We start from the raw sequence: 22,241 nt of genomic DNA on the forward strand, positions 1-22,241 counted from the left end.
TCCATCACTGTTTAATGAAATTCACTCCCTAGCATCTCCCCCACCCAGAATAATTCATGTTGAATCAATTGTCTCAACAAAGTGAAGTAGTTAATTGTTTTATGCTAAAGAAAATTTCAGACATGTAATTAAACAAATCCAAAAATCAAACAGAACGTATTTATCCATTCAGTCAAGTAGAATTCTCAAGTACTGGCACAGGTAGTTGGTGAGGTTTTTTTTTTGTTGTTTTTTTTTTTAAAACACAGCTAATGTGTTCCTTCTGAAGATTTGGTACTTCCATCTACACAAGCCATCACAGTGATATAAATTGTCCTATCAGCAGATGGAGAAGGGGAAAAAATTTCTGTGACATGATCATCCCGCTCTTTCTAAAGGTGACTGACTAACTTTCTTGATGTGTTTTCAGATCTCCTCGCAATCTGGCTAAGCAGGAGTGCGCACATTCTCTCTATGTACTGGTAATTAGAATTACCTTTGGTAATTTCCTCCTCAATCTTTTACTTTTTAACAGGATTAAGTAGGTTTGTTTTGGATGTTCTGTAATGAAGTTTTATTTTCCCCTCTTGCTTTTTGGAACATACTGCATGGAGGTGATTATCCAGGTGCAGTGTGTTCTGCTTTTCTTAAATGGGTAGAAGGGTGGATAATCATCTCTTGAGTCAAAGAGAGGACAGCTTCCTGTCCGTTGACTCAGTGGAAATAGACTTAGTGTGCACTAATACCCATGGTTGCACTGATTCTGCAAGGCCCCAAATCTGAACATGACCTCCCAGTGTGATGCTATGATGAAAAGAGCTAATATAATTCTGGGATGCATAAACAGGGAAATCTCGAGTATGATTTTAGAGAGGTTATTTGCTTGTATGTTTGGCATTAGTGTGATCGCTGCTGGAATACTGTGTCCAGTTCTGGTGCCCACAATTCAAGAAGGATATTGATAAATTGGAGAGGGTTTAGAGAAGAGCCTCAAGAATGATTAAAGGATTATACTTCATGCCTTATAGTGATAGATTGAGCTCTCTGAGTGTATTTAGATGAGCAAAGAGAAGCTTAAGGGGTGATTTGATTACAATCTATAAGTATTGATAAGAAGAACAAATATTTAATAATGGGCTCTTCAGTCTAGAAGAGAAAGGTACAACACAGTCCAGTGGCTGGAAGTTGAAGCTAGACAAATTCAGATTGGAAATAAAGCATAAATTTTTAACAGTGAGAGTATTAACCACTGTAACAATTTACCAAGGTTCGTGGTGGATTCTTCATCATATTTTAAAATCAAGACAGGATGTTTTTCTAAAAGATGCACTCTAGGAATTATTTTGGAGAAGTTCTATGGCCTGTGTTATACTGTTACAGGAGATCAGACTATACGATCACAATGGTCCCTTCTGGAACTGGAATCTGTGCTTATATGAACTCCCATGTTGGTGTATGATAGAAGATGCTTTGAGCTCAGTAGGTTGTTGGTACATCGGTTCTGCTGTAGATGTAGTTGCTAGAGGAGTAAGGTGGACCCTTTCTGAAGGAAACTCCTGGATGTGAATCAGTTCTATTTTCTTGGTTGCTTACTATGCTGCCCGTGGAAGTTGATGTGGCCATATCAGACAAAAGAGTAGGAACTGCCGGTGCTTTTGAGAAGGTAGTCCTTCATCAGATAGCTTGATACTTTTAAAAAATCTTAGTTTTGCAATTTAAAAAAAATGTTGTTGAACAAAATAACAAATAATCAAAAGTTATAGAAAATGTAATAAAACAGAAAAATGTATCATAATACATCCAAGTTATCCAAAAAACTGAAAACATTTTCCTAGTGTAAGATTATGCTGCTGGATTTTTTTCCCTTTGAATGCAAATAAGGTCCTGGATATTTTTGCAGATAATGACTTGTAGGCTAAGCTTTTAGTTCAAGACAAACCCACTTGGCTACAATGGTGATGACATGGAGAAAGGGGTTAATTCCTGCATGGTATATCTCCCTTAGTTCTTTTCCTTTGTGACCTTGATCCTGATCTGTCAATGCAAAGTTTTGCCTGAAGTTTTAGAATTCTTAAGGCTCTCAGATGAGTATGGCATAAAAGACTGGGTGGATGGATAGAAAGCCATTTTGTCCTGTAAGTTCTATTTTCCCTTTTCCCAAATTTGTCTCTCTGGGATGTGGTGGTGGTGGGGGAAGCATAACAAATACGTATATACCACAGTGATCAGCTCTATACAGAAACATAAATTCCTTTCCACTATTTCAGCATCATCATATTGACATCGCTGATAATACAGTTAAAGATGATAATACAGATATGGATGATAAATAGGAACGATGATAGGAGGAAGGATGGCTTTGTAGTTGAATAAGATAGAAATCTGGGTTGAATTCCTGGCTCTGCCACAGACTTCCTTTGTTATCTTAGGCAAGACACTTAATCCCTCTGAATCTCAGTTCCCCATCTGTAAAATATGGATAGCATGTCTATTTTGTCTATTTAAATCGTAAACTCTTTGTGACTGTCTCTTTCTATATGTTTGTAACGTGCATAGCACAATGGAACCCTAATCTTATTTGGGTCTCTGGTTGTTAACATAATACAAATAATAAAAAATGTGAACTCAACAGATACAAGAGGTGGTACAAGAACCAACAACCTTGATAAGGGGGAAATCCTTTATGACTAGTTTATGCTAAATGTAAGAGGGGGTTATAGTGTTTTATTATATGCCACACCAGATATATTTTGAAGCTATACTCATTAACAAGTGATAAGGTACATATGCTGATTAAGCACATTCTTAATTTGAAAGATGAGTTGCTATAGGAGGAAGGTTGGCAGACAGAGAACATACCTTGGCTGGCCAGAAAAGCAATTCTACTTCTTTACATTTCAGCACACTATCGTTACTGCTTGAAGAGAGAGTAGGCTGCTCCAGATAAATCATGGTCCTTTAGACCTCTTTAGACACTTTTCAAAGGATAAGACTGATAGCTTCCAAGAGTAGACTCTAATGTTTCTGGGGTTACCAAGAAAACCATTCTCCAAGTCACTTGGGTAATGAACCTCATAGACCAGAAGGCAGAGGGGAGTGACCCAGGGTCTCTGTGCAGATGGCCAAGGCAATGTGGTTACAACAGTTAATTTCTGAGCAAAAATGAAGAGCCCTTTTCTCTGGGTGATCAACCCCTTTTATTCCTGGTACACACTATTTCTGCCATGCCTCATAACTCTTCTGTTCTGAGATTCAAAATTAGGTAAGGATCAACATCTATTAGTTCAGAATGTTGTTGTGGTTATGACAACAAATCCTTGTATCCACTTAGTATTGTATATATAGGAAACATGCCTACTGCTTTTTTTGTTTTTTTTTTTAAGGGAAAATGTCAAGGAACTCATGAGGAAAACAAAAGCATTTAAAAAATTTTGAAAGGAAATAGAATACATTTATTCATACTTTTACCAATTATACACACTCATACGCACACAAAATGTATGCTGCTCAGTTATACTGGTACAGTTTTTGTCTATAGCCATTTTTAAAAGAATGTTTATGGACTAAGACACTTTCAAGAAGATACAAGAAACGGAGCAAAAATAACACTTCATGAATAGTTGGCTTAAGTTACTGATTGTTTGTAGTGTGGCCTAGGGTATAGAGTACTGAAATGGGCCTCAGGAAATCTGGGTTTTACTCCCAGAGCCTCCACTGGCTTGTTAGGTGGCCTTGGGCAAGTTACTTCTTCAGTTTTGCCATCTCTGAAATTGGGATAATAATACTAACTACATTTGTAAAGTGCTTTGAGAACTATGAATGAAAAGCACCAGGTAAGAGGTAGGTATTATTATTACTGGGAGAAAAGAAATTCTCCTATCATTTGAATTCACCATAGTGTGAAGGCCCTTTGCACCACTTAAGCCTTGTTGTTGGGGCTGCCACCAGACTGGCCCTACTAGATGGAGTCTCCAGGCTGGCATCGCATAGACTGATGAAGAGGGAGACAATGGAGGCTTCAAAGGGGAGGGGCCTCAGGGGATGCATTTATGCATATACAATGTCCTAATGCCTTATGTGTGAGTGTTGTTTCAGTTTATAAACTGGCATAGCATCTAAGGTGGGGGGGCTTAACTCTGACTTTTTGGGGTGGTGGTGGGTTTCACTGGTCCAATACTTTGCCTGCATAAAGACTGATTACTTGGGCTTTATGAAAGTGAAGTGACTTTCACTTATTTATGTGCTTTTACATGTAAAGACATGTTATAAAGGCACATCAAACTTTTACAAGGAAGAAGTCTAAAATCTACTTCTCTTTTGGAGGTATGGTTTGGAAAAATATATTAAACAAAAATGCTGCAAAGACCTGCGACAGTAATGCAGCCCTTTGTGCTCAGAGAATCACAGTTTTACCCCTGCTTTCCCCTTGCTCCAGAGGGACAGTCATCTGCACAAGCATTTTTGCTGGTACAAATTGCTGCTCACCTCTGTGGTTGCTTTAGGGCTAAAGCTCCACCCCTTCCCCACCTCTGCCTGTCCATCTCCCCACATCTGCACAGGAGGTGGAGTAGCAGCCTGACGGCAGCTGCTCTCCCGCTTGCACAGGCTCTGGTGATGATGCAGCCCGCTTGGGCTTAAATGGGGAGTGGGTCGTTATATCTCCTTTCTCCTCTGTGTGGGAGTGCAATAAGAAATAAATCACCCACATGTAAAAACAGTATTTACTTCTCTTGTTTACAACAAGTTTAGTTTCCTTAGATGCCAAGTAAGGCTGGTCCATCCAACTTCCACATTTATTGGTCAATATTTTAAGGCATCCTTGACACACATTTGCACTGTTCAAACTTTAATAATATTCAAAATTAAGTTTGTCTCCCTGGTTTAAAGTCCCTTCTTCCTGGCTATCAGACATGGAACCAACTCGTTAGTCATTCTCTAACTGGAATCTGCACAGAATATCCTATCTGTGACTAACATTATCTGAAGCAGGGCTGTTATTGTGCTGGAAGACCAGGTTCACAACAGATAATCAGAAAGATTGTTACATGATGAATTATCCCAGATGTTGTTTTTCAAAAATGTCAGATAGCAAAAGATCAAGTAATTTCTGTGCTACACTTTCTATCAAGTCATTTTTAAAGAGGTTAGATTTTTTCTTTTTTTAAAAGAGTAAGTAAGAGTTGCAGTATTTTTTGTGGCATTATGTATGCATTTCATTGAAACAATAGGCATGCCACACACCTGTTTTTTAGAAGTGGTATATCACAAAATACTGTAATTGTCTCTTACATTGTCTTTTTAAAAAAATATTTCCTAGCACACTCGGTGTATTTAAAATAGTTAGGAAAATGATTGCAGTTTACTTTTATCAAAGGTTCATCCTGAAATCCTGACAGGAAGATTTGATCCTGCTCAGTTTATGGGGCAGTCTTTAAAACTGTCAATCATAAGCTCAGCCTCTGGAAGAACTAATCCATTAATTCATTGTGAGAAATTCTGCCCATGTAGAATCATTTGAAATTTCTGGTTTGTTTTTTATTACTGTGGTGCCCTTATCCATCTGGTTACCTCCTTTAACACCAGTCTACTTATGAATTTTGTTGGACAGGCCTGAGTTCATCTGGATCCTGACTCCTCTGTCGCACCTTCCTGGCAGAGTCATCAGGGCAGATTGGAAGGAAAATTGTAACCACAGGGTAACCTTCACTTCTTTGCCAGATAGTTGGATACTCCCAAGAAATAACACACACACAATATATATATATTCAACAGAGTAATTGTATTAAACAGGAAGTAAATATAACATGACAGGGTAAAACACTGCTCTCAAGGTCACCAGTGCTTCAATAGAAGATTCTGCCTGGATAGCCGCTCCCATCTGAGCCTCTTGAGGTTTGGATGCTGGTACTCAGAACTGATCCTGTTTTCATACCAAAGTTTAACTCCAGGTTCTGGAGAGCACAGTAAATTGTCCTTCCATCCTTCTTCCCAGCTCCAGTGCAAAGAGAAATTGTGGCATATTTTGCACATCTGCAGAGCTCTCCAAACATATTTTCACCATGCAGCTCAGTTCAGAAAGATACATGTTTTGTTTGTGCTTTCTTATTTGTGTCAAAGGGAAAGAAGTTTTCAAAATCATCCATTTTTAGGTGGCTGAGGTATTGTATGCTTTTGACATATACTTTTTGAATTGTAATTTCATCTTGCAATATCAGAACTCACTCTCTCAGAACTGTGGCAACTTCATGAGCAGGAAGATCATATGCCTCATATGAGGAAATCTGTAAAGCTGCCATTTAGTCATATGTTCTTCAAATTCAGCCAGCTGGACATCACTCACTGACAGACGTTGTCCTCTGTAGATGGGTGATCCTCAATGTAGTAACCCAGTAACTGTCAGGAAAGGGCTGTTGACTTTTGAATCTATACATAACTGTAGATAGTTGCCCCTCCTCCACTCCAGTGGACTCTGCTGTGAAAATTCCACTGTCATGAATCTGTGGATATTTTTATGAATAAGAACAGGAAAATTATCTCTGCTTTACTTGAAAATTTACTATTTTAGAGTAATGAGGTCCACAAATCCACCCCACCGTGAATGGGCTGTGACTTGGGGAAAGATGTGGGATTATTAATTGGTACTCAAGAGTTTGTTTTTTCATTCAATTTGTTGCTTTGCAGGAGGATTGTTCTGTTTAGCCATAATGCTTAATTTTTCCTTACCAATATAAAATGAATAGTTTTGCTAAGCTATGGAAATGTCTTAACTGGCAGTTTGTCAGAGGTGGAGCCATACCTCCCCTGTCACTGATTGATAGGTTTAGTCTGCCTCCAAGGCTTTATGGAGTAGAGACCCAACGTCATGGGTTTATGGACCTTATTATTCCAAGAAAGGAAATTCCCAGGTAAGAAATGGATAAGTTTTCTTAAAGTGTTGTTACCTGACAATTTTATTTTAAGTTCTCCTATGCTAGTCTTGATACTTACAGGATTTAATATTGATTTTTATTTTATTATAATGAAAGTTATTTAATTGTTCACATATTTATAAATGTACTGTTTTCAAAACCTCAGCTGAGGATTCTACGTCAGGAAGTGCAGAAGGATGTCAAATTCAAAAGTTAAGTGCTGGGCAGTTTGGTATCAAAGGCACTCTGTGAATATAACATAACAAAGATAAGGTGGGTTTTCATTCCTGTCTCAGCTTCCTTATGAACTTATAAACAGCACCAGCTCCTGGCACAGGTAGTCTTTGAAGGCCTGTCTGCACTCCACTGTCCAGCGTACATGCCGGGGACTGTCCTTTGTTAGGAGCTCTGTCAGGGGGCCGCAACCGAGGCAAAATTGAGGACGAAATGGTGGTAATAGCCTGCTAGCCCTAGAGACTGCTACACCTTTTCTTCATTGTCAGTGGCAGGTAGGCCTGCAGAGCCTGGACCTTTCATACTAGGGGGCATACTCAGCCCTACCCTAGGGTGTATCTGAGATAGGTGGTCTCCTGCCACCTGATCTTACACTTCTTAGGATTGGCCATCAGCCCAGTGGTGTTGAGGGCTCTAAGGATGGCTGCAATCTTGTTAAGATGATCCTCCTAGTGGCTCCTGTCCCAAGCCCCACCCCCAGCCATGGCCCCTGGCCACAGATCCACCCTCAGCCTGGGCCCCCAGCTATGTCTCTGTTCCCTTTGCTGCAGCCCCGCCTGCAGCCTTGTCCCCCAGCTGTGGCTCTGCTTTTGGCCCCAACCCTGCCGAAGCTGCAGCCCCAGCCTCGGCCCCCTTATCTCTGTCTGCACCCCCACCCCCGGAGTCGTGGCCCTGCTCCCGGCCCTGGCTCCTGGGGTGGGGAGCACGGACAAGGGTAAAGGGAGGCGTGATGTGAAAAGTTTGGGGACCACTGGTCTATATACTCTGGCCCTGTGGGCAGGGCAGAGCAACAAACAGTCTGTGGCCAGAGCCTTAAGCCTCAGGTGAGTTGGTCACTGGCCCCAGGTGTGGGCAGTTGGTGAGAGGGGTTAGGAGGTCCTTGCCTCCCCCACCACTTCACTGGGTCCCAGCTGAGGGCCCTGTGGAGGGTCCGCTGGTCCCGCGGGACCAGCGGACCCTCCGCAGGCACGCCTGCGGGAGGTCCACCGAAGCCGCAGGACCAGCGGACCCTCGGTGCTTGGGGCGGCAAAATGTCTAGAGCCGCCCCTGGCCCTAACAGTGACAGGTAGTCCCACCACTGGGTCAGCAGAGGAACAATCAAAACATGTTGCCTTGCTTCCCAGCAGCGCAAGCGGATCAGTGTCGGGTTCCCCTGGGCTACTTCCTACAGTGGTGTTGCTCTGCTGGCAGCTCTCTCTCTCTCGCTGTTCCATAGACTGCTGGCATTGGCTCTAGCAACTCCTTGCCGCCCTCAGCCTCCTCTGTTCGCAGGGCACTGTGCAGCTTAGTGACTGAACTGGGATCCTGCAGACGGCTTGAGACGTCCGCCTCCTTCCCTGGCCCAACACCAGCTGAGCTGTAGGTCCCTCTCTTTATACTTCCTGTCCTGCCCCTGTGCTTCAAGTGTGGGTGGCGGGGTGAGTTTGGCTCTGCCCACGATGAAGGCATGTAATGGTCCCTCCCTCTCTGATCCAGAAGGAGGCCACTCTGCCTCACTACAAAAGGACTGCCAGTCAGTCTGGATTAATACAGTCCAGTCATAAAGGAATTGTTGGGTAATAAATGATCAGGTAAGAAATTATCCTATTTGATACATGCCCTGCAGGTTTGTTGAATTTAGCCCAAAGCGTTCATTCTGTATATTTGTACTGTACATTTTTTAGATTTCCTAACATTCAAATGAGCAAGTGCATATCTTTTAGGAACTTTTTGTGTTTTTTCAAGCTGTTATTGTCATAGCACTTCCTGAATAAACCAGCTCTTGTATGAATGTGCACTATTGTGGAATAAGCGTTGGCTGTCATTTTCTTTGTATTAATGGTGTACTTGTGGTGTGTTTACTTGGAAATCATTGCAGCATGAAGTGAATAGGCATCAGTGCTTTGGTAAATTATGGCATACTCCACAATCTTTATTCCCCATCTGTCAGTGAGTGTTGGGGCTGGGTGCAGCTAGCCCATTCAGTTGTCAGTTGTGTTGAATATTGAGTTAATATAACACCAAAGTCTATACATACAGGAGAACTGTTCTGTGTCACCCATCAATGCATGACAAAGTGGATTAATTCCCAGCTTGCAAAGGCAGTAGGTATTATATCATTAGGGAAAGGAAAAGCAATTTTCTACTTTGCAAAGTGATGTTACTTTTATTATTTTTGTAGACAAATTATTACTTATATGTAAGAGAGAAGCTGTGGATTAACTTATTTTTATAGCTATTTTTGATCTCTTACATAATTCAGTTTTTGTTTCAAAATGATATTTTAAAATCTCTGACTGGCTCTTTAGTATTCTTGCTACACAGGTTGATTTTTCACATATCTTGAGGGCTGTTTCTTGTCATTTGGGGTCAGGTTAAATAATTGTCTCTCTTTTGGCCTTTTTTGTCATCCGGCTGTTCAGAAGGATGGCCTTCAGGGTGCAGTGTAAGATGGGAAATGCTGTTCCAGTGGCAATAGCTTAACATTCATTTCCCCCCAAACACTTGTCACTTGACACAAGAAGAACTGAGAGAAGCAACAGGGGAACTGTCTGAAGCAGTGCTTTGAGCAAGGAAGAAAGAAAATACCCTGAAAGCGGAGTTAACATGCAGAAAATGGCATTTGTAACCTTCAGATGTGTGCATAGTGTGTTCTCTTAATGCAGGCCTTCTAATGTGTCAGTTTTCATAACATTCATTTTGAAGTCCCCCTTTCTCTTCTTTTTTACGGTTTGCTTGTTCCCAGTTCGTTGTCTGATTTAACTTTTCAGAACTTCCACTGTGTTAAGATCCTTCAGATAGTTACTATGTTGAAACTTCTAACCTCTGCATTGATGATTATTAGTACTTTCTTGAAGGATTGCTTATGCAGTGCTTAACTGGATTCTAGACACATCAAATTGCCAAATACAGTAGATGTTTATTTCAGTCAATCATAATAAACTTGTTTTAAACTGATCTCTTCAAAATTCAGCTATTTCCTTTTTTTCTTCATTAGATGTCCATTTTGTACAATGTGAAAAATTGCACCGTGGTTTAATAATTTTAGCTTCTCATTTGGACCATAATAACTATTAGTCTAAACATGTGCATATTCCCCCTGCTTCTTTGTTAGGTGTCTGAAACTGAGTGGAAAGAGTGACACTTGAAGTAATCAGCTGAAAAATTGTGACCATCATAAACAATAAGATGTCACTCAGAAACCAAATGATATATCATAGCTTGGATTATTTTTCATTTTCATTTAAGATAGGTACATTAATGTATTATTTTGTATTATTTGTCATGGAGTAACTTGTGGGGAAAAAGTCAAAACTATTTTTGTAATCTACATTTATGTAGTGCTAGGTTTCAGATTTCTAAGCATATTTTAAATTTGTTAATGCATCTAAAGGAGGTTTCATTTTAGGTTATTTAGGGCAGAGCCAAAAGCATAAACTTCTTCTGTAATCACATACGCAAATCCCAACTTTCATACATCTGTGTTGTCAACTGTAATAATATTAGAGTAAAAACACCAGAGTGCTTATTGAATTATTTAATTAGACGTTGTTTCTGTGTGTGTGTGTGCAATAGTTCTTTCAGAAACAAAGATTGTGGGGTTGCGGCACTGCTTCCTTTTAAAGAAACAGGCAGCTATAGGTAACAGGTTTCAAACTTATTTTTAGCCTTGGCTATGAGTTTGGTAAAGGAGGGCCTTTGTCATGTTTGGTCATTGCACATGCTGTTAATGTTCTTAAAGAAAGGGATGAGCATTAAGTCCTTTACATATAAGATTTGGAAACTTCAATATTTTTTGCCTAACGCTATAAACAGGAAAGTGAATGCAGAACTTGTATCTGGTGCAAAATTCCAGTAAAGTCTTGGGCAATTCCCAATAAATCCTTTGAGCACATGGAAACTAATGACATTTGAATTAGTGTTGTAAAAACAAAGATTGTGGCTTGATTTGATTAGCATTGTAATTTTACTATTTTCATTTGTAGTTTAAAAATATAGTTGATTTTAATTTCAGCTTGGATATACTCCAGTCAAACTGCCTCAGTCCAGGTGTTACATTACTATTCAAAATTAAAAGCAGCAAAGAGTCCTGTGGCACCTTATAGACTAACAGACGTATTGGAGCATGAGCTTTCGTGGGTGAATACCCACTTCAGTGGATGCATGTAGTGAAATTTCCACTACATGTATCTGACGAAGTGGGTATTCACCCACGAAAGCTCATGCTCCAATACATCTGTTAGTCTATAAGGTGCCACAGGACTCTTTGCTGCTTTTAGAGATCCAGACTAACATGGCTACCCCTCCGATACTATTCAAAATTACGTTTTTTTAAATTTGAAAATATTCTTTTTAAGGATTATTTTACATTCTATGAACTCTTTTGTTGATATGATGGGATTACTGATACAGAATACTTAACATTTTATATTTTAATAGGAAGTTTTGAAAGCATGACTTGCACTGGTCTGCAGCTTTTAAGCTCTTCGTTTTTTGTCTGGGTAATTAATGTGTAGAACAGGGCTTACTAATAAATATTACTGAAGTGATACAGATTGATCCCAGTAAAGTTCCATTCTTTAATGTTAATGTGTAAATTGTTCTCCTTTCATTACTGTTGCTCTGATCTAATTTCTTGCACAGATATAAATCCCATTTTTGTGTGTGTGGAAAGGGATATGGTTCAATAGGGTTCAAGAACTGAAAAATTAGTCTGTCCACTTAAATTGTTAATGGGCAATAATTCCTTTTCCAAGTAAAGAGTCATTTTAAATGTAAGGAATTTATAATGGAATCACTTATCTTTTTGGTCATGTAGATTTTATTGGTGTTCATAGTAAAACCATATTGTCTTGCATTTATTTAAGAAAAAGTTATTAGATTCCTGGATCCTAAAAAGGTTCAAGGGGATAAAAAAGATGAAGTACTCAGCTGATGATTGTCAAATTTGAAGGAAATAAAAAAAGGTAAACATAGAAGAATAATTTATTTGTGCGTTGGAGCAGAGGGAAGGAAAGGGGAAGTTTATGAGAGTGTGTGTCATAAATAAGGCTCAGTTATCCTGTTTCATACCTTTTGGGCTGAAAGGGGAGATGCTTCAGCTGAGTAACTGTGGGATGTTGTTACTTGGTGTTTCCTAGTTCATGCTTTCACTAAGAACGTTCACCTCATTATGCTACTTTCAGCAGATGTCACCTTTGTGAATCATTATCTCTGATCATTTAAAAAAAAAAAGATTTGCTCTCTCCCTTTTAATTGGAGCCACAGGTTAATTTTGTTGATTGGGGCTCATTTTCTTTAGTTCTAAAGTAACTAAATTTTACTCCCCCACCCGGACTCTTAACTTTATGTAGGATCTGTTTAACTAACGGCTCTTTCTCTTCCCCTCCCTGCCTTTTTTTTTTCCTTTGGGGGGAGGGGGAGGAAGGAATACTATGCCAATTCCATCTCTTTGCACTGACAACTAGGATAGGGAAAAGGAAATTTCGTACTTGCTAACTATTTTTTGTGTTGTAGCTCCACCAATCAAAAAGTTCTGTGACATCAAAATAGTTATGTTACTCGCTAATCCAAAAGTTTTTACAGCACTGTAAATCCTTGCACTGGAGAGGAAGAAAAGATGGTGAGGCTTGGCTAGCTCTGGGGAGTGAATTTGGAAGAATTCTATTGTGTGCTACTCTGCCTAGTGGATGAATAAGAAGGAGCCCAGCATCGCTGTGCAACTCATGTTACTAGATCACAGAAAATAATTAAATAAATTACTTTATCAGAACCAAAGTCCTTTTTTATATTTAGCCACTGGGAGTTATTCTAGTTGCCATATCTTTAGAATTGAAAGGGATTTTTCTTGTCCTGTTTAAATTCTTGGCTCACTGTTGTGCTTAGACCACAGGTGGATGGATGGCTGTGAACCTCATTCCACTTTTAACACATCTCCAGAGGTAAAAGTGTAGCACATTTAAAACAATATGTTACTAAACTCCTTGCATCCAGATTTTAATTATGTGGTCTGATATCATACCACAAGTTATCACTCAAGTTAAAAAAAATTGAAAGCAACGCTATAAACGTTAATCTGCAGTTATTCTGAGATTCTGCTGCCACTAATCCCAGTGAGTGAATACTCCCTTGTGTTTTGCTGCTGGTCAACATATCAGCAAATTTTACAGAAAGAACATAACTTTGCCATCTACAAGTATACATAGAAGCCCTGTGTTGGTGGTCCTCCCTGTTCAGCATATTCATTACTTGTGGAGGATGCTGTAGGAACATGTAGAAATGTGGACCTCTCCGCTTCTACGAGTTGCTATAAAAATAGAATTTCTTTCTTCCTAGGTTCAGTTGGGAAGATTGAGGAGCTAGTGGTCCTTTTATGTTAACAATCGCTTATGTACCATTCCATGTTTTCTCTGAACTGTAGATCAGCTTTATCCATTTTTTGCCTATGGCGCTCCTTTGAATACGAAAGGATGTTACACTTTCTATAAATTAATCTGTTTTAAAAGTTCTATTGCCTTGGGAGGCTGGATCCAATTATTCTGCTTGTGCTTAGAAGACCCTTAATATTAACTTTGTAGGTCCAGCAGTGCATCAACGATGAACTACAATGCTAAAATGAAAACCCAGAAAGATATACTGAATGTCCCCACTAATCAGACAGTTTTAACTTTACTTTTATGTTCTTTTTCACTCTTCTGTGAAATCTTTAACACATCAGCACTTCCTGGTTTGTGAATGACAAGCTAGAATTCATCCACAGCATCACTGATACCTGATGTATCAAGTAACCTAAGGTAGTCAAGCCTTACATTTAGCATGCTTGGTCTCAGAGGAGAGCTGAATAATTTAAGAAAGTTTCAGCTTCAAGTACAAATTTTAAAAAGACGTTGCTGTGACGGGTTGGATCACAGAAACCCCCTGGGAGCTGCCACCTGATGTGCCAAGACTACCTCTGCTCCTGTTTTCCCTGCCAGCTCAGGACTCCAGCACCCTGTCTTGCTGAGCCAGACACTCCTGTCTGCTCCAATAAAGACCCAGGGTCTGAATTATTTGCCCCAAAACTTCAGGTTTACCTGAAAGCAGCTCACAGAAGTGTGCTTGTCTTTAACACTCAGATGCCCAACTCCCAATGGGGTCTAAACCCAAATAAATCTGTTTTACCCTGTATAAAGCTTATACAGGGTAAACTCATAAATTGTTCGCCCTCTATAACACTGATAAACAGATGTGCATGGCTGTTTGCTCCCCCAGGTATTAATACATACTCTGGGTCAATTAATAAGTAAAAAGTGATTTTATTAAATACAGAAAGTAGGATTTAAGTGGTTCCAAGTAGTAACAGACAGAACAAAGTAAGGCACCAAGCAAAATAAAATAAAATACGTAAATCTATGTCTAAACAAACTGAATACAGATAATCTCACCCTCAGAGATGCTTCAGTAAGTTTTTTCCTCAAACTGGACACCTTCCAGGCCTGGGCACAATTTTTTCTCCTGGTACATTTCTTGTCCCAGCTCAGGTGGTAGCTAGGGGATTCTTCATGATGGCTCCTCTCCTCTTTGTTCTGTTCCACCCTTTTATATATCTTTTGCATAAGCCGGGAATCCTTTGTCCCTCTCTGGGTTTCCACCCCGTCCTTCTCAATGAAAAGACACCAGGTTAAAGATGGATTCCAGTTCAGGTGACATGATCACATGTCACTGCAAGACTTCATTGCCCACTTGCCAGCACACAGGTATACAGGAAGACTTACAGGTAAAACACACCCATCTGCGGACAGTTGTCCTGGTTAATGGGAGTCATCAAGATTCCAAACCACCATTAATGGCCCACACTTTGCATAATTACAATAGGCCCTCAGAGTTTATTTCATATTTCTAGTTTCAGATACAAGAGTGGTACATTTATACAAATAGAATGATCACACTCAGTGTATAATAAGCTTTGTAATGATTCCTTACAAGAGACCTTTTGCATGAAGCATATTCCAGTTAGATTATATTCACTCATTATCAAATTTTTATAAAATCATATAGACTGCAACGTCACAGTTGCATTAATATTATTTGGCATAACATTGCTTTTTCTGCTGAAATACTTCTATAGTTAGAAAGATAGGTGATCAATCATTTTTATTTGATTTCTGCTGATAACTTCTTGTGTGGATCATTAATTCCTGCATCCGCTCCACAAAAAAATAAAAATAAAGCTTAATGGAAAAAATGGTACTGAACAGAGAAATACATAAAATAAATTCACTTTCCTTTCTTTTATAAAAGTAAAATACAAAAATCCCATTCCTGCTTTTTTTTTTATTATTATGAGCAGCAAACATTGTTTTCCTCATTAACAATTTACCTGGCAGTTGGCATTTAAATGCCCAGTGGAGCTACTCATCAAGCCTAAACCTGTTTCAAGTCCCAGCACTGTCATGACAACAGGCTGTGAATCATTGAACATAGGGCTATAACTATACAGCTGATGTTAATTGTGTATTTACAGAATTTGCAGTGTCAATAATATGGATTTAGGACTTCCAGTTATTTAAAGGGACATTACAAATTTTTATAAAAAAGGATTATGAGCATTCAGTTTCAGAACAAGTTTGTTGACAAAATAGCATAATTTTAAACAAAGAAAATGGTGTTCAAAGGTTTGAAATAGAGATCTTATGAATTTCTATATTACTAAACAACAGTTTAGGAAAAAATGGAATAGATTAGCTTAGTTTTTTAGCTAAGGACATTGTTTTAAAATAATTGCACAAGACAAAAAGTCTATATCAGGTTTTCTCAAACAGGGGTCGCCGCTTGTGTAGGGTCGGGCCGGTTTGTTTACCTGCCGAGTCTGCAGGTCTGGCCAATCGCGGTTCCCACTGGCCGCGGATAGCTGCTCCAGGCCAATGGGAGCTGCTGGGAGTGGTGCGGGCTGAGGGATGTACTGTCCGTCACTTCCAGCAGCTCCCATTGGCCTGGAGCAGCGATCCGCAGCCAGCGGGAGCCGCGATCATCCGGACCTGCGGACAGGGCAGGTAAAGAAACCGTCCCGTCCCGTCAGGGGCTTTCCCTACGCAAGCAGCGACCCTCGTTTGAGAAACCCTGCTGTACAACATGGCAGTCTGATCTTCCCTAAATATCTACACGAAGTACTACAGACTGGATGCTTTCGCTTCTGCTGATGTGGGTTTAATCCTTCTCAATTTAGTGCATTCCCTGCATTTTCTGGTGTCTTAGTTTACTTCCCTTACTGGGATTGCTATTCAGACCTCCATTAGCTTTGAACTAGAATACTAAAGATGCAGAAACAGATTTCTGTATTTGATTATTCCAATTTATTTCAGAACTACTTATCTGAGGATAGGCCAATAATTCATTTTTTAGCATAAGTTAAAATATAAGGCTTAGTTTTCTTAGGCTGAAGTTCAGCTGCATTCTCTTTACTCCTTAGTAGTTAAGCTTAACATTTTTTGTTGTTGAGAGAGACTGAAAGTTATTCAAATTTACAGGCAGGTTATAAGGAGTATATATTCTACCATATTATAGGATGTAGCTCTGGGAATGCCATATTAACTAGTATCAGCAACTCTTCAAAGGGAGGGCCAGCAGAGGACACCAATGCTTTTTTATTGATTATTTGCTGCTCAGTGCATGGATGAACTCCAAAGTGCAATCTGTCAATTCTGAAATTCAAAAGTCAATTATAAAGTAATATATTAAAAATATAAATGCATCCTCCTACCTTTTTTTTGGCAATGGGGCCTTATAAATTATCTAAATAAATTTATTTGATTTAGTTGAAGTATAATCTCTCTTTTAATAATCTTAGTTGCAGTATAACCTGTCTTTTCATAATACAGAAAGGATGCAGGAGGCCTAGTTTCAGACATTTCAAAGGACCAGAGAATCGCTTTACCTTTTACATTGAGAATAGTTATTAGGTTAATATTTATAGGGTGTGCAAAAACTGTATCACTGACATTTTAAAATATTTTTCAGTTTGTAAACATACACAATAAAGTTCCCGTATCAGGCTGTGGGTCTCCTGCCAACACTTTAAATTACAAATCTATAATACATAACCCAATCAGCTTCATCCCTTTACAAAAATCTAGCATTTTTAAATAAGACAAACCCACATCCCTTCCCATGTGAACCCTAACCCTCCCCAAAAGTCTGATAGACTTTGCAGCATGCCCAAAGGTCAGCAGATAGTGGGGCAATGAATCCCAAAGTCAGGCGGTCTTCAAGGAGAATACCCTGCCAGCCCCCTCTTTTATTATAGTATTGTTTTTCCAATAATAGCTTGTGTTGATGGATTTTCCAGTTGATGTCAGGAGAGTGTAGGAAGACATGCCATAAAACTTTTCATTTTATTGAAAAAAATCCCAACACATTTATTGAACACTAACTTCCTGTTGCCTATGCTTGGCAAAGGAGAGAATTACTAGTATGCAGTCAAAATCCATAGAGCAAAGATTATATTGTTTTACTGGTGCTTTGCATTTTTTACTTCAAATTCCTATGCATAAGGTTTTTTTGTCTTTTGCATTTATACTAAATATATTCTGCCCCCACTGAAATTGTTTCAGAAGCTTACACAAAGTACAGCTTCTCAGTTGCATGCCATGTTCCAATTTCCTATGTCTTTTCCCCAGAAGCTCTACTGCTGCAATACCATTGAACAATTTTAAGCAAAATGATAAAATGTATTTTCTTCCAAAATTTGGGAACTCTTATTCTAATTAAGAAAATTTAAAACAATATACTTATGCATTTCATTAATTAGGAACAATATAGTGTAACTTATGCAGAAAAGTATGAAAAACAAACTTATTTAACATTCAGCATCTATGGATTCAGGATGCCATATGTATACAAATTTCCGTTTTCTTTTTGCAGTATACATTATGTTCATTTTAATTAGAAATAAACAGTAGTTTTCTTTTGATGCAGCCTTCTCACCTGAAGCTGTGTTTTCTCTTTACCTTGAGATTTAGTATTTTTTCTTATAAATTCCCCATGTTTTCTCCACTGGCCTTTTAAAGAAAATATTGACAATATTAAAGAGAAGTACAATGTGTTCTTTCTTTCAGCTATCAGGCTACTTTATTATACCTAGTTTGAGCACAGCCTGGCATCCTCTAAAGTGAGGAATTCATCTTAAATATCTGAAAGTATGTTGTAATATTTCACTTAGCAACAATACAGTTAAGATTCTGTTGATGTTGCCACCACAATGCCACCTTTTTGGTGTTAAAGATACTCCCTAAGATGTTATATGTTATTTGAATTTGACCTACAGGATACCAAGTCTACATCTTTAAATTTCCATTTGTTGCAGTGTAAACCCAACTACTCCCTACATGCTCTAATGCCAAGGCTGGAAAGTGAACTGACAACAGCATAGTAACAAGCTTTATGACAGAATGTCACATTAAATTTTGTTGTTTGTTAGCCATATGGTTTTGTAATGAGATATTCATCTCTGTACCTTAAGACTATTTCGGTTCTGACCATTTAAAAATACATTTCACACTGGTGAATAGATATATATTAAAAGGTATACACTGAGATTCAGGTAACTGAGAGAGTTATCATGCTGTTCAGACCAATTAGTGTTTTTCCAAAGCACTTAAATGGTAGTGGCCCCACAATGTTTTCAGTTTCTATCCCACTGAATTCCCTTTTTTGAAAACCTTCTCTGCATTTGACTGACGTATTAGGTGATACCATGGTGACAGGTACATTAGAAATACTCAAGATAAATACTTTATATAATTATTGCAAACACCAGTGAGGACAGATAAAATACAAAAACGGAGATAGCTGAGAAATGGAGTAGAAAATTCATAGATTCCAACACCAGAAGGGACCATTGTGATCATCTAGTCTGACATCTCGTAAAACACAGGTCAGAGACATTCCCAAAATAATTCCTAGAGCATATCTTTTAAAAAGACATCCAATTTTGATTTAAAAATCCACTATAAATTTTGGTAAATTCTTCCAATGATTAACTACCTTCACTGTCAGAAATTTTAACTTTAATTCCAGTCTGATATGTTTAGCTTCAACCTACAGCCATTGGATTGTGTTATACTTTTCTCCACTAGATTGAAGAGCCTATTATTAAATATTTGTTTCCCACGTAGATACTTACAGACTGTAATCAAGTTATCCCTTAACTTTGTCTTTGTTAAACTAAATAGATTGAACTCTTTGGGTATGTCTACACTGGAATTAAACACCTATGACTGGTCTGTGTCAGCTGACTCAGGCATCTGAGGCTAGGTTGCAGTGCTATAAAATTGCAGTGTAGACATCTGGGCTCAAGCTGGTGCCTGGGCTCTGGAACCTGCGAGGGGTAGGGTCTCGGGCCTGGATGTCTACCACTGCAGCTTTATAGTCTCACAGCCCAAGTCCTAGTCAGCTGATACAGGCCAGCTGTGGGTGTTTAATTGCAGCATAGACATACCCTTTCAGTCTGTCACTATGCATGTTTTCTAATCCTTTAATTATTCTTGTGGGTCTTCTCAGAATGCTCTCCAATTTATTAACATTCTTGAATTGTGGATAACAGAACTGGAAACTGTATTCCAGTAGTGGTCACACCAGTGCCATATGTAGAAGTAAAATAATTCTCTACTCCTCAAGATTTTCCTGGTTATGCATCCCAGGATTGCATTAGCCCTTTTGGCCACAGCATCACATTGGGAGCTCATATTCAGCCTATTATTCATCACGAGCCCCCGTAAGAGATTCGGCATGGAAAAATGCAAGCTAATACAGTTGGGCAAAATAGTTTGAAAATTAGATATTTAGTAGAATGGAAGTATTTGGGAACTGTAGATTGCAATGAACTAGCAATATGATAAGGTAGTAAAAAAAACCCCAACAACCCAAAACCCATACAAAGAGACACTATGTCAAAGATCAGGATGTGCTATTCCTTTTCTGTAAAATACTGGTAAGATCACACCTTGAATTCAGTGTACAGTGTACTACCACAAAGATTGACTAACTGGGGGATATTCAGAGAAAAGAAATAAAAATAATTTAAGAGCTGAAGAGACTGATCTATGTGTAACAGAAGAGTTAAATATATTTTAAAGGATTAAATATATATACCGATTAAGGTAGAGGGAGGGATGAGTGAATATAAATATACAGTAATTAGGAGAATGCACAAGTAAAGAGGGACAACAATTCTCTAGGGTGACCTAATGGTTTGTAATGAAAAATATTCAGACAAACTGAGTAAAGGAAAGTTTAAGTAATCACTTTATAATAGTGAAGTCTATGTTTCATAGATGTATCATTGTCCCAAGAACAGTAGTGGAAGTCCCTCCCTTGAATAATATAAAACGAGACTGGACAAAGCACTTGAATCTATGGTAGAGAAATATCCTGCATTGGTAGGAAACTAACAAGTTGAATGACTCTCTTCCATCTCTAATTACTATTCACTCATTTAAAATTAAAACTTGTAAATATATTTTTGTAAGTTTCCAGGTTGCTGCCTCTTTTGCACACACAGAAGCCATTTGATAGCTTCTCCCTACTGTTCATTAAAATGTTTCATGTAAACTAATTGTGTAGTTCAAAGAATATCACCAGACTTTTTGGACTAACGACCTTCCTAATCCATGTGGTGTCCTTGACTAGGGTTCAGATATATAGGCTTAAATCACTTTTACTAAGGGCTAGTCTACACTTACCGTCCGGTTCGACTTCTCGGAGTTCGAACTATCGTGTCTGATCTAGACGCGATAGTTCGAACTCCGGAAGCGCCGCGGTCGACTCCGGTACTCCACCACTGCAAACGGCGGTGGCGGAGTCGACCTTGGAGCCGCGGAGTTCGACCCCGCCGCGTCTGGACGGGTGAGTAGTTCGAATTAGGGTACTTCGAATTCAGCTACGCTATTCACGTAGCTGAATTTGCGTACCCTAATTCGAACCCCCTTTTTAGTGTAGACCAGGCCTAAGTAAATTAACCCAAACTAAAATCCTTAGAAAACAGGAGAGAGACCAGAGCACTCTGTTTTTGTCTTTCTTGATTGTTTGTTTTCTTCCAGCCAGTCTGCTTAGATGGCAAAAGGATTCATAGAAAAAAGGATTTATTATCTTATTAATTCTTTTCTGGGAGGCCTATATTACTACAGATGTCTGCCCTACAATTCAGAGATTTTTTTTGTTTTTGTTTTGTTTTTAAGACTGAACTTAAATCTTGATGCATGGAAGATTTCAAATAGAGAGATGGATGATGTGACATTTCTCACTTCCATTTCATCGATCATCAATGGAAAGTGAAAATGGTCACAACTTTCAATCGTAAAGACTGTCTTGAGGGAAGGGTGGATAGTCAGTCTGTAGTTGTGTAATCATATTTCCAGAAAGGATAAAGGAGAGACATATTTTTCTTTACAGACTCACAATTGGACAATATTTACTGTGCTGTGTTAGCCTTATTAACATTAGTTAACAGAAAATGTTTACCTGGAGACTGATTGCAAATATAGGGGCTGGGGCACTGATTGATTGCAGCTGACAGAGAGATATATCTGACAGAAAGTAGGGGGAAAGTGAGTAGACAGCAAGAGAAGCAGTGTGAGTTTAGCCCTGGGAGGAAGCCAAAATAAAGAGTTTCTTTTTAATAGAGTACTTGCTGTCCTCTGGTGTCCATGCCTTGTTGAGGCAGGACAGCTTGTGTGCTTTAACGATCCCCAAAGTCTTGGGCTTTTTGCTCTTGGCAGGTTCAACCATGCCAGACTCATCTGTGGGGGAGCGGCCAGACAAAACAGATGCCCTGGTCCTCCAGGTTGGGGGTTTGGCACAGGGCTAACAATCCTATCCCATAAAAAACAAGATATGTTACGGAAACAGTGGTGGAGAACTCAACCATTACTGTTTGTGATGGCCTTCAGGAGTCAATGACCTGTGTGATTGCCAGTGGTGAAAGCCGAAAGGAAGCCACTGACATGAAGACTGAAGTGCTCAGTACCCAGAGAAAAAACAAACTTGGTTTTTGGAACATATGGACAATGTACAAAACAGGGAAGCTAGCTCAGGTCACAGCAAAGATGAGACACTACAGCTTACAAATCCTGATTGTCAGCGAGAGCAGGTGGACGGGATCAGGAA

At 39.0% G+C, this 22,241-nt stretch overlaps 1 protein-coding gene across 14 annotated transcripts in view; it reads left to right on the forward strand.

Moving 5' to 3' along the window:
* The window catches only part of SDK1 (sidekick cell adhesion molecule 1), a 664,468-nt gene that overhangs the window by 45,997 nt on the left and 596,230 nt on the right, over positions 1–22,241 (forward strand). The window contains exon 1 of one of the 14 annotated variants that reach the window (XM_044979065.1): positions 6,205–6,884. The exons of the other annotated variants lie outside the window; for them this stretch is intronic. Within the exon in view, the coding sequence (XP_044835000.1) occupies positions 6,842–6,884 (43 nt within the window). The 5' untranslated portion in view covers positions 6,205–6,841. Of the gene's footprint in view, positions 1–6,204; positions 6,885–22,241 lie in introns of those variants that run through there. 14 annotated transcript variants of the gene reach the window in all.

Source organism: Mauremys mutica, chromosome 11 (genome assembly GCF_020497125.1).
Source record: "Mauremys mutica isolate MM-2020 ecotype Southern chromosome 11, ASM2049712v1, whole genome shotgun sequence".
NCBI classification, from domain to species: domain Eukaryota; kingdom Metazoa; phylum Chordata; order Testudines; family Geoemydidae; genus Mauremys; species Mauremys mutica.